The sequence below is a fragment of the Lonchura striata genome, chromosome 4 (genome assembly GCF_050655825.1).
Source record: "Lonchura striata isolate lonStrDom1 chromosome 4, ASM5065582v1, whole genome shotgun sequence".
In the NCBI taxonomy this organism is placed as follows: domain Eukaryota; kingdom Metazoa; phylum Chordata; class Aves; order Passeriformes; family Estrildidae; genus Lonchura; species Lonchura striata.
The window spans coordinates 71,007,627-71,020,325 of NC_140706.1; the positions used below are offsets into that span (position 1 = coordinate 71,007,627).

General features: G+C 47.0%; 1 protein-coding gene across 13 annotated transcripts in view; it reads left to right on the plus strand.

Moving 5' to 3' along the window:
• SLC4A4 (solute carrier family 4 member 4) overlaps nt 1-12,699 on the plus strand; it is a 142,157-nt gene that overhangs the window by 89,542 nt on the left and 39,916 nt on the right. For 10 of the 13 annotated variants that reach the window (XM_085579433.1, XM_085579434.1, XM_085579436.1 and 7 more), the window contains 4 exons: nt 2,084-2,244; nt 4,676-4,855; nt 9,270-9,365; nt 11,596-11,672. In XM_085579433.1, coding sequence (XP_085435559.1) covers nt 2,084-2,244; nt 4,676-4,855; nt 9,270-9,365; nt 11,596-11,672 — 514 coding nt within the window. The remainder of the gene's footprint in view (nt 1-2,083; nt 2,245-4,675; nt 4,856-9,269; nt 9,366-11,595; nt 11,673-12,699) is intronic. The other 3 variants (XM_021529556.3, XM_021529552.3, XM_021529553.4) reach the window with 3 other exon arrangements.

Consider the following 12,699-nt stretch of genomic DNA (forward strand, 5'->3'; position numbering starts at 1 on the left):
CACCATAGAACCTCCTGAGAGCTGCAGAGCATCTCCCAGAGCATCCAGAGCTGGCTGGCACTGTGCTTCAGTGGGCACAGGATCTGCCAGCTGTTTTGCAGTTGTGTCACATCTGCGGCTGCAGAATGCTCTCTTCCCACAACTGGCAAATTGCAGGAGCCAGTGTAGAACTGCACAGCTCCCAGATGGGGAAAGCAATGCTGCCTGCACACTGGTGCAGGGCTATAGGCTGCACTCATATTTGAGATAACAAACAATCAAATTACCTTCCTCATCTCCCTCCTGCTCTGTTCTGACATCTATTTACACATTCCTTCTGTCTGCTGCACCTCACTCCCAACAGCCCCGTGCAAGATGTAAGAGGGTGAAGGATAAAAATGTAATTCCTGGCACAGCTTATATAACAAAAAAAGATAATAACAGAAGTTTAAAAACCCCATATCCACCATCCGACAGTCCAGCACTGTCATTCCTTTTCTCTGTAATCCCATCATTTTCCTGCAATCTCTCTGCTTTATAAAGTGACAGTCCCTATACTATGGTGGACATATCTTGGTCCCCAAAGACACTTCACTGAGCCTCATGACAGGCTAGGGCCCTCCAGCTGCTGCAGGTCTTCTCCTTTTTCTGCTTCACTCCGTGTCCTATGACCACCTCTGGAATGCAGGCGTTCCCATGGTAGTGGAGCTGCTTAGTGAGGGTGCCCCTGCCCATGGCAGCAGTTTGGACCTCTGAGGTCCCTCCCAACCCACACCACTCTCTGATTGCGTGAATCGAGCAGGCATTTTTTCACCCAGGTTTGCAAGATAATGTTTGGTTTATTGTGTTGGGATTGTGGGTTGTAGTGAGAAAAGTAAACAAAAAGCAAATATTGATAGTTGTGAGTAATCACTTTCCTTGGAAAGACAAACACTGGTAATTTGCAGCCTTCCTCCTGTAACTGGGTAAATGTAACTCGGTCCTACATCACACAAAGCCCCTGAAGTGCACAGCTTTGCATCCACCCAGGTCCCTCAGGTGTCCTAGGAAACAGTTTTTGTGAACTAAAAGGACCTTATTAATTGGAGATGAAAATCAGACTTTTATCTTGAATTAAAAAGCAGCTTTAATAAAACAAAGTCTCAGAAAGAGATTATTGCAATTGTGAAGCATAATTGATTAATCCTCAAGTAATACATTTTTCAGGATTAAAGATAATTTCCCTTGCTGTTAATAATATTCTTTTGAACAAATTTATGACCTTCCTTACCTTACGTGTGGGGTGCTTTTTCTTAATAATCTCTTTATATTAGTCACTGGAATTTTCATTTTCCACATATATTAAAATGGCGTCTCAAGAGGGAATTAAAAAGCATTTCTGCTTTGCCATTAGGGTGTACTGAACCACCTTTTCCTGATCCCCCAGTTTGCACCAAAGCTGTTGCTGGGTGCTGTGGTGAGGAGGAAGGTGTGGGCCAGCTGAGATCCCCCAGCCCTCCCAGGAGCCCTGTGCTCCATCTCACTGCCCATCCCTGTGTGCTCTGGGCTGGGCGCAGCAGGGCCAAGGGCAGGGTCAAGGCTGCAGGGACACGGAGCCTCCTGCTTCCCTGCTGTTGGGATGTAGTTTTAGGGATGTAAAGAGTGTTTTGCACAACCAGGATTTACCCTTTGCTCTCACCTTCCATTAGAGATAAGTTTTCTGGGTTTTTCAGACCTGCTTGGTTAAATCATTAAACAGCAGCTGGAGGGAAAGAGCAAGCTCCTTAGTATGTGCCTTCCCCTTTGGTGGCTCAATTGTTCTCCAAGAGCACCTTCAGACGTGGCTGGGATGTGCTCCTCTCTTCCCCTCTTTGCCTGTGGGCACGGGACAGCAGTATTCCATGCTGCCTCCATCTTGGCAGTGTCTGATTCCATATTTTACTGCCTGAAATTGAATCACAGAATCAATTTAGTTTGGAACAGCCCTCTAAGACAATAGAGTCCAACCATTAAATCAGAACTGCCAAGATAGTGAAGGACAAGTTGCCTTATTTGCAGAAATGCTGGTTTATTTCCCTGCAAGGAGGCAACATTAACCCCATCTCATTGTTCTGCCCTGTTGCAGGTGGATCAAGTTTGAGGAGAAGGTAGAACAAGGTGGGGAGCGATGGAGCAAACCGCACGTGGCCACCTTGTCTCTGCACAGCCTGTTCGAGCTGAGGACGTGCATAGAGAAGGGCTCCATCATGCTGGATATGGAAGCCTCTTCCCTCCCACAGGTGGTGGGTAAGTACACCAGGCTTGGCTCTTTCTCTCACCACTTCCCCACACATTTTTCTTAACTCTGGTATGGCTTTATGGGTGGTTTTAATGAAAAAGCACTGCTTTTCCAATAAAAGAGAAAAATAAAAGAACAAAGAAAAAGAGGGAAAAACTAGAAAGTACCTGGAAAAAGATAACGGATAGATGAAAAAGGTACTTCTCAGTGCAGGAAGAAATCCATTTAGTTTATGTTCACTGTGGAAAAGGTGATATGTGAAAGGGCCACGTCTGGGGACAGAGACACCCATCAGGTACTGTTCATGCAGAACAACTTGGGCCAGGAACTGCTCTTGAGTGAGGTGTTCAGCTGCCCACTGAGGGCACATAGGGCTGTGTTTAGGAGCCCCCAGCAAGGAAGAGGGAAGAGCACCCCCAGCACCAGCTGCTGCTCTGCTCTGTGGAATGGGAGGGCAGTTTTTATACAGTCAGATTAGCTGTGGCCCAGGGTGACACTTGGTGATATGCTGAGAGCCAAATCATGTTGCCTGTGGTGTGTTTGATAGCTTAGAGAAAATAAATTTTCCAAGTGAGCCATCCAGTGGAGGGACATTTAACCAAAATGCTGAGTTTAAGAGCCCTTACATGAAGAGATTTAAAAGAGCAAAATTAAGTACTTCCTGTGCCAGAACTCAGTGTTTTGAATGATTATCTCAGGAAGTAAGGTCAAAATTATCCTGGCACAGAATTCTCCCATACACTGGATTGTAGGAATTACAGCTGCTTATGGTGTTAAATACAGAGTTTTGAACTTAATTTTGCAAGTGCTTATGCTGACATGTGTCTTCCTCTGCTTTTGTGTCTGTGGATCCAAATGCACAGCTTTGCAAACTTTTAAAAAAATAACCCCCCCAAGAACCTCTCAAGTTTTTGGCTGAAGGTGAACCTGCTTCAGAAGCTGGTGTTCATGGTCCAAAGCCTTAAACCCTCAAACATTAAATTTTCTTTTGAAGTCCCTTCAAGATGTCACCTTCAATCTCCTTCTTCAACCCCCAAATTAAATCTAATTCCTAGGAGATTAAATTACACATCGGTGGCTGCTGTTGCTGTGGCACTGTGACACTGTCCTGAGCGGGGTGGTTTTGCTGGTCCAGACCCTTAATCAGACAGGTAGGGATATCCAGCACTGGATTTCCAGGATGATTTAATCATGATCACTTAACTTGTGTCTGGTAGTGACACACAGGAAAGGAAAACTCTGAAGAAAAACTCTCTTTGTTGTTTGTGTTTTATCAGCAAGAGGGAAGGGAAGTACCAGCTAGAGAAGGATAAACTTGAATGAAGGTTCTGAAGAAAATACTCCAAAAATCACTAACCAAAACCATGAGCAAGAAAAGTTTGTATTAAAATAACACTTAACAAAGGTCAGCCTTTTGGCAAGCATGTTGTATAAGGGTAGCTACGTGCGTATGCCCACCCTGTCTTAATTTGAGAGGAAGAACTAGGTGCTTCCTTAGGGATTTGAAGAGGCATTAATTCTTGGGCAGCACGTAGAGGATGACTTTCTGACTCACTGAGTTAGCAAATGTGATGCATGTCCTGCCTCCCCCTTGGCATAACTTTTATTATTAGCACAAATAAAAGTTACCAGCAGACAAATATGAGCTGCCACTTGCCCTCAGGGGACAGCACATGAACTTGTGTCACCAAGGGAACAACTTCATGTGAGACTTACTGCACAGGGGACATTCTTCATAAGTCTGGCCACCTTTTTGTCTTTTTCCTCTGGGATAAGGGAGGAGAAAGGAGGGAATTGATGGGAAGTGAGCAGGCATTGAGGATGCTGGGGGCCTTTTCTCCTGGTGGGTCCATGAAAAGTAAAGCCATATAATACATCCTGTGGTAACTGGAGCAAGTTCTGCCGCTTGTAGTTGCTGTCACTTCAGTAGTGCAAGTGAATGATTTAATTAGTGGTTCATCTCCAAGACTTCCTCCTATCTTTAGATTAGGTTTTACTGGGGGCCTGCAAGGTGAACTCAGACCTTGTTAAACCTTATAGAAGATTTTCTGAGTGCTTTTTTGAGCTTCATGGAACTTGCAATATAGTAATAGTATCTTCATTAAAGTCAAGGCTCATATGAGATTCCATTTCTGAGCTAAGAACCATCTTACCCTGGTCTTTGAAATAGGCTCTGTGACATGTAGGAAATAGCAGAAGGGAGTCTCAGTGCAATGGGTGTGTTAGTGGCTCATGCTGGAAATACTTATGTTCTCTTTCAAGAGGAATGTCTAACAGATTTTCATACAAATAAAAGCTGGCTTTGAGATGGTAAGAAAGCCTTCAAAAAGGCAGGGTTTAAATGCCTCCAGCCTCTCTCTTTGCTCTCCCTGGAAGCAATTGTGAGCTCTGTGGTTAACTTTGCTCTCCCCTCCTTCCCTCTTCCTGTGCTGGCCACAGAGATGATCGTTGACAATCAGATCGAGACGGGGCTGTTGAAATCCGAACTGAAGGACAAAGTCACCTACACACTGCTCAGGAAGCACCGGCACCAGACCAAGAAATCCAACCTGCGCTCGCTGGCTGACATTGGAAAGACCGTCTCCAGTGCAAGTAGGATGTTTTCCAACCCCGATAATGGTAATGCAGAGGCTACCTGGCTATAGCCTTCTCTGTCACAGCAACCCGCCCGCCCAGAACTAACAGCGTGGCCCTGACACTGCTTCCTAACCCCGTGGAGTAGCAAGGCTGTGCTGATGGCACATCAGCAGGCTCTGCAGGCTGCTTCAGCCCTGGCACGGCGCTCTAAGCACACCTTCACTGGACTGACAGGGGCAGGGGCAGGCAGGAAGGCAGGAGGGTGCTCTTGCAGCTGGAGTCTAGGAGATGGTTTAGGAGCAGTGATAAGAGAGATTCGCCAAAAACTTTGGTGGCACCTGAATCTTAAAAGGCTGATCACCTGAAACATTTGGGCAGAGACAAAGCTTCCATGCACATTCCGTGTCTGTAACAGACAGTGTCGGTGGCACTGTCAATCAAAAATCACCTGGCAGTAACACCTAGCTTGCATTTTATTGCCATGCAATCATTGTCCAGTGGGGTAAAGCTGATTTCCATCTTGCTTTATTCATCCTAAAATAGTTTTGTGGTGTGTATTGTGAATATGTGTCCTCTTCTCTCTAAAAGAGGTGTAATAGGTAGTGCCATGTTGGTAGTGGTGTCCCTAAATGTGTGTGTGTGTGTGTGTATGCAGACAGCTACGGAGGCCTGGACACTGACTTGGTGCTTGCTCCTGGGTGGAGATTTGGGGTCTTCTTGCTCATGGTAATAAAAAAAAGAGGAGATTTATGCCTCTTGCCATGCCTTGGAGTTCTCTCGACTGTTTTCTCTGGCAGTCTGAAAATTGGGCTAAAAGTTGCCATTTTAAAATACCCAGAAATAAAAGAAAGGAAAGAAACTAATTTCTTCTTGCTCCACCAAAGGCCTCTTAGCTTGCTGTGTTTGGCTTCTAAAACTCACCCTAACATTCCTACCTAACCTATTCTCACACTTCATTAATATTTCCTGCTTTGGATCATCCTTTGATTTTGCAGCAGGAGAGTGTGTGTGTGTGGAGACTGTTCCTTGCTCTGGGTGACGCCTCTTGTCGTGTCCAAGTGCCTTGATAAGGTGGTGAGTGAGCGAGTCAGGCAAGGTGCAGTAATGTGAACCAAGGGAGCCTTCTCAGTGAATATCCCTGCAGGAGGCCAATAGAGACGAGAGGGACTGGACTCTAGGGAGAGCACTGGGAGGAAATGACAGCTTTAGGGAAGGGGCTCAGCATGGCCAGATGAGTCCTATAGCTGGAGGAGCCGTGGGCAGGGACTCCTTCTGCTGGACCACTTTGCTACAAGCCCAAGCCAGCCTGGCCTGCTGGATGCCTTCCTACGGTGTGCTCCCCACGGTTCGGATGGAAGGCACATACTTTCCAGTACCACCTCCAGGACCTTTGGTGGCCAGGTTTGCTGTGGGGAGCAGAACCCTGGCCTGTGGCCATGGTGTGTGGGAGGCTGAACAGCAGACAGACACGTCTTCTGCTCCTGGTGCTCAGGTGTTTCAGTTGCCTCTTGTAGAGGATGCCCGCAGTTCTCAGCTGCAAACCCCTTTTCCTGCACGTAGGCAGAACTTATCCCAGGAAGAGTGATGCTAACAAAGGGCATTCCTCACATTCTTATTCAGCCCTTGCTCATTTTTCATGGCTAAAGGCCTTCTTTACTTGGATTTTAAGTGATTTCAATTTAATTTCTTGTTCTTGTTTGAATGGGCTGTGCAGGTCCTGGCTCAGTTGGACTGATTCTCCAGGAATTCTTTCCTGGTCTGGCCATCAGCCACTCCTTTTATGTTGTTCTGTCTCTGTTCTCCCACCTGGGATATTGATGTGCTCTGAGGATGTATAACACACTCTGTTCCATAACAGTACAAGTGCATTGAGACTTTAGGAGGGTGAGACTGATATACAGGGGAAGTACCTCATGAATAGTCATTACTGTTATTTATTATTTACACTTCAATGAAAAAGTAACTACAGAATGTATGTGATCAGGTTATACCTTGAATATAATGGGTGTCTTGAGTGTGCTTTTGACAGATAAAAATTTTATGAGGCCAGCAGTAGTGCAGCTGTCTCTTAGCATAGCTAATCACCCTAATGACTGTGCCACCGGCCCCAGGCACTCAGAAATTTCCCTAGAGTTTCTTTCCAGGTAGGTGTTTGTTTTCATTTCAGTGTCAGTGAAGCTTCCATCCAATAGGTCTGAGCGTCTGCCTGCCCTCTGCCCAACACCTTTATAGGCTGGTGTAGCTGCCCCCTGCTTGACTGACTCAGCAGGGACAACCTCTGCAAACCAGCCAACCTGCTCTTGAACACTTCCAGGGGTGGGACCTGTTTGCTAGATCTGAAATTTGGAAATATACCCTGGGCTCTGGCTCAAAAAAAATCCTGAGGTGCCTCTATTGCACTTGGTTCAGAGTGCTTAAATAATTGAAGTGTTAGGGCCTCCAAAATGTTCTTATTTTTGGCTTCTGAGATGAATGAGCCCCATGCAGTTATCTGAGATGGCTCTAGAAATTCAGGAACCTAAGAAAGAGACATGTCTCTGCCCATCTCCCTGCCATAACTGTTCCTGGAGCATCTCTATCCTTTCCCAGCCCTCCCTAGGCATGGGGGTGGCTCTGTGGTCCTGGATGAGTCATTCCCAGCCCCCATCTTTGATGTCACTGCTCTGTTTGAAGGTAAGGTAGTGATCAGATGGGAAGAGACATGGCCAAGGTGTGCTCTGACACATGCTCTTCATTGCTGCATCATAGAGGTTGATGTGAGTCATGCTGTTGCAGGATGTTTTGTCAGGAATCCCTTTGCTCTGGGAAGGGAATTGGGCAACAGAGGGTAGTTCCTTGTGTGCCATGTATGGAGGAGGATAAATCACAACACTCTTTTGCTGTCTGTTCAGTAGGAAAAAAATGACTGCCAAAATTCTGGGCATACAAAGCTGGACTAAGCAGTCTCTCCACGTTACCTTGTGAAAACACAGCCCTTTTCCTTGCTTCCATTGGTCGAAGGTTGAGCTGTATGAAGTGTTCAGCAAGGATATTTCTGTGTTACATGTTGATGGGACTCCTGCAGGGGTTTTTAATGGGTTTTTGCTAGGTTTTTGTGTGTGTCTAGTTTTGTTGAGTGGCTTTTGAAGAGTTCTTTGTATTCCTTCCTGGCACAGCCCTTGTCCTGCATCCCTGGAGCAGTACATAACATCTGGGCTAGCATCTCTTCAGCTGGCACACCTTGGGATTTGCCCTGCTATAACATGGGATCTGTGGTCTCCATCCCTTCTGCAGGAGCCTGAGGACTGACCAATATTTACCAGCCTTCTGTGATGACATTTGCTCTCCATTTTGAGATTTTTCTTTCAGAGCTTTGTGCCTGCCAGCATTTTGGATAATTTAACACCTGTGGGAGCCTTTGGCAAGTGAGAAACGATCAAATGCTGTTAAACCCAAGCTGGCAGAGCCTGTAGAAAACTGTGATGTGTTTAAGTGAGTGTGTTTAACCACCATAAATAATGGCACAGTCCCATCACCGCGTGGGTGCTGCCTAAACACCTCCTGAGCACTGTTGGTTCACACTGTGCTGGCAGCATGGTTTGGTTGAGTGGGAACAGCAGGCTGTTGGCAAGGTGTCAGCTGAGGCACAGACAGGAGGGTACCTGGCTGCGGGGGGAGAAAGGTTTTATTCTGCTTTAGAATCCTAGAAGAGTCTGGGCTGGAAGGGAGCTGAAAGAACATCTTGTTCCAGCTCCCTGTCACTGGAAGGGACACCTTCCACTAGCCGAGGTCACTCCAAGCCCTGTCCTTGGACACTTCCAGGGATGGGGCAGCCATGGCTTCTCTGGTTCAGGATTAATCAGTTCAGTGCTTTTCACATGAAGTGTGAACTGTGACTGCTGCCTTTATAGCTGAACAGTGGCAGCAGCTGAACAATACCAGAAATGAAGTGGTGTCCAAGGAATGCTTGGAAAACCCCTATCCATGTATGTATTGGCATCATTGGAAGCATTGCAGACTAAGGTGAGCATTTCCAAGTCTGGATTGGTGTGCCTGAGTGTGTACGGATGGGGTCAGGATGCTCAAAGTTGGCTCCTGGGACATAACCTGATCTTTATTTTCAAAAAACCTGTTGTTACTGATGGTGCTGCAGCCTGGAACTGTTCAGTGCCACCAGCACTGCAGCTGCTCCCTCAATTCCTTGAGATCTGCTTCAAAGATGCCTGAATTTCAGACACCAGGGATGGAAAGTTGTGTCCAGTCCTGCCAAGTGAACGCTGCGAGGTGAAGCTGCGGAGATGTCAGGATCTAAATGAGTGGGCTTTGGTGTTCGCTCAAACCTTCTCTCCTGCCTGGCTTCCCTGTACCACTGCTTAAGCCTTTCTTTCTGGCATAATTTTCTTTTCTTTTAACTTTTCCCCTTTGCTCTCTTCCTGCTCTTTGCTGCTGCTCCTGTCTCCTGCTTGGCTGGCACAAGCACGCAGCCCGCTCGAGAGCTCCGTGCCCTGCCTGGCCACGCGCACGTTGGACGATGAACTGGGAGTGCAGCGCAGCCCCAGCGTGGGATGGCTCAGTAAGTGCCGGGCAGCGCTGCGGGCGGGCGGGAGCACGAGGAAGAGGGAATTCCACCAGGAGCACGAGGACGAGGGAACTCCACCAGCCAGGCTCTAACGCTTGCTGCTGCATTAACAGTGGGGAGGGTGTGGATGTGTTCTGTGGGGAGTGCTGCTGCTCTGGCTGTCCGTATCATCCCCACGGTCCCTTCCACCGCTCTGTTTCATTCTGTTTTTCTTCTTTTCTTCATCTGGGATGAAACAGGTAGGTTAGGCCATACTCCCCTTCCAAGGGTAATCTAAGGTGGCTGCTGGCACTTTTTTTTGTTTCTTGAAGTATCCTTTGGCTGTTAAAGAGGCTTAAATATTTTAATTTTCATATAAATTATCCTCAGAAATAGTCTGCCAGCTTGATCTCTCTGGGGTGAGCTGGACAGATTTCTGGCACCACTCCTGTCTGATTTCTTGTGTCAAGGAGCCTTGCTGATCCCAGAGGAGCACACCGCTCCTCCCAGGAAGGCACAGCTTATGGCACTGGTGGCACAGAGGTGTTCTTTGGTGACCACGACAAGTGACTGAAGTATGAACTCCAGGGTATTCCCCTTGCCAGATTACTATGGAGCTGATTCATAGGACGAGGCAATAGCATGGAGGGGTTTAGACTGCCTGCCATCCTTCCCTCACGAGTCCTTGGCTGAGCACAGCCATGGACAGGCTCATGTCACCTTTGCCAGAGAGACGGGAATCAGAATTGGCCTGGGTCAGGAAGTTATCCTTCGTTAGCAAGCACCATAAGGGTGAGTGTCGCGTGCCAGAAGTCCTCCACAGGGGTCTCAGCAGACAAAACTTTGTACTCCACATGCTTGTTTGGAGCTGCTCAGAGTTTGTGTGGCTATGTTGAGTCCCCAGGAGAAGGAGGCTGCTAGTAAGGGGAGAGAAAGGCACAAAGCCTCCTCCTTTTAGGAGAAGAGTCGTTATATCCCAGGGAGCAGTCAGTTTGGAATCTAATAAGCATAGAAAACAAGTGATGTAATCTGGGAAAAATAGCAGCTAAGTGGGGTCTTAAATAACAGCAGGAAGATTTGAAGCTGGGGATCCCCCTTTGTGGTACATGATTTGTCTAATTGTGCTTGGCTTTGGCTGTGCTGATGTTACTGGAAGTGGTAGTAACACACAACAGGTACAGCTACTTTGAATCTATCCTCACATATGTTGTAAAGAAAACCCAGCTCTGGGGAGTCCAGAGTTTTTTATCCCCACTCCTTTGGTTATTTGCTCCTGATGCCGATTTATTATTGAGCTTGTTTGTGCTGGGAGCTGATGAAGACCAAGAACTTGGGCATTCCTTATAATAATATCAAATAAATTTTGTCTCCAAACACAGCTTCAGTTGGGAGATGCCTCCTTGCCACTTTTTTCCCCTTAATATTTCCTCTCTTTCCAATGAAGTTCATGGTCAGAAACTCTGGCATAAAAGCTCCTGGTGCTGTGTTTCATGTTCCTGCAAACGTGATGAGAAGGGATGGGAACATTTCAGGATAATCTATAACAGTTCATACTGAGCACTGTGATTTCTGATCCTCTATCCATCCCAGAGGTCTTTGTTTACTATTGGTTTGTTTGTTTGTGTTTTGGATTGTTTTAAATTTAGTTATTCTGCTGTGTCTCTGGAGAGTTTCTTCACCTCTCTGGAGAATCTGCTGTCAGGAATTGGTGACACCTGGCCCATCAGTATGGCACACGTTGTTTTAATCAGTGAGATGCTTAAGGCTCCTGAGCTTAGTTAATGAGCTTATTTGGAGTGAGGGAGGTGTTCATTAGGGGCTGTCTCAAAGGAGCAGGAGCTGCCACCCTCCCTCTCTGCCTGCGCTGTGTGCAGTGTCTGGGATGCTGGGGAGGGCAGATGCCAGAGGTTTGCACCCTGGAAGCTCCCAACTCTGTGGAGGGATGACTTTGTGGTGGGTCCTGGGTGACCTGGCCAGCAGGTTCTGTGTTGCTTTTCTCCCACAGGCAGGAATTATGGAGAGTTCTTGGACTCTTTTGCTGTCCTGGGAGTTACTGGACTGCTATGGGTCAGAGGTGACGAAGCGTTAGCATCTTAAATCCCCCCTGTGCCACATGGAGTGACAGAAAGCAGCTTGTCAGGGCCTGGAATTCCCCATCAGGGAAGGGAGTTGCTGTAGCCTGAGCCTCTGTGTTCTGACTGGATCCAAGCAGGTGCTTTAACTGGTGTTGACGTTGTTCTTCCAGGCAGCCCAGCCATGGCTCACCGAAACCTGACTTCCACCAGCCTCAATGACATCTCGGACAAGCCTGAGAAGGACCAGGTAAGCTCCAGGCTTCTCTCGGGGATGTGTTTGGAGAGGAGCTGCATGTTGGGGAAAGGGCTCCTCTGGACCTTAGCCTTGAAAACAAAGAGGAGTGAGTATTTTTGAGTCCTGTGACTGGTTCCTCCACTCTTTAAGTACCAACCCTTGGAAATGGCAGGTTCGTCTCTTACAAGGTCTGAAGCAAGTGACACCACATAGATGGCATCTTGCTGTTCCCTGTGAGAAAGAAGGGAAAATACCCCATGTGTGATGGATTTTGGATCCTCTTTGTGCTGAGGGGTCACAAGGGTCCTCAGAGGAGCACCCTGGGCTGAATGTTCACAGGAACTATGGGGTAGAGCAGGAGCACTCAGGGAAATGCATCCCTGCTGCAGCAGCTGGTGGAACAAAGGTTCCACAGGAACCACAGGAAGGTGGCTGTGCTGTCAGGTAATGTGGGAGAGCAGCTCCAAAATGCAGTCAGTCATTGAGTTAAAATTGGCCTCCAATTTTGTCACCAAATTTATTTGTCACCAAATAAAATTGGTGACAAATCTTCATGGACTTGACCTCTTTCTTAGACTAGGGTAATATTTGTGGTGTGGCATACGGGCTGGCTTTGTGTCTGTTTCCGTCCTTTCTGAAGGCTGCCGGTTCTGAGGGGGTAAGAGTAAGTTTATTCCAACTCTTAGAAAAACTGGTGGCTGAATGAGGTCTCTGTGCAAGTTTCAAAAAACCTTTGTCTGGGTTCAAAAAGTGGGTTACTCTCAAAGCCCGGCTGTTTCTTTCGGAGAATCTCTTTTTTTGTCTGCATCTTCCAGCATTCCCTAGTCCCATGGTGATTCTGAATTCAAATGAGAGTCACTTTGGGAAATTGTTTGGGTAGCACAGCGCTGCTGGCCAGTTGGGGATGACTTCTGTCCTTCAACAATGGCTGGTCACAGTCTTTGTAAGTGTGTCCTGAAAGGGACACAGCAAGATAATTGAGGTAGAATAGTGAGCTCAGACTAATGAAATATTTTAAAAAGAAATTTATATTTGCCTT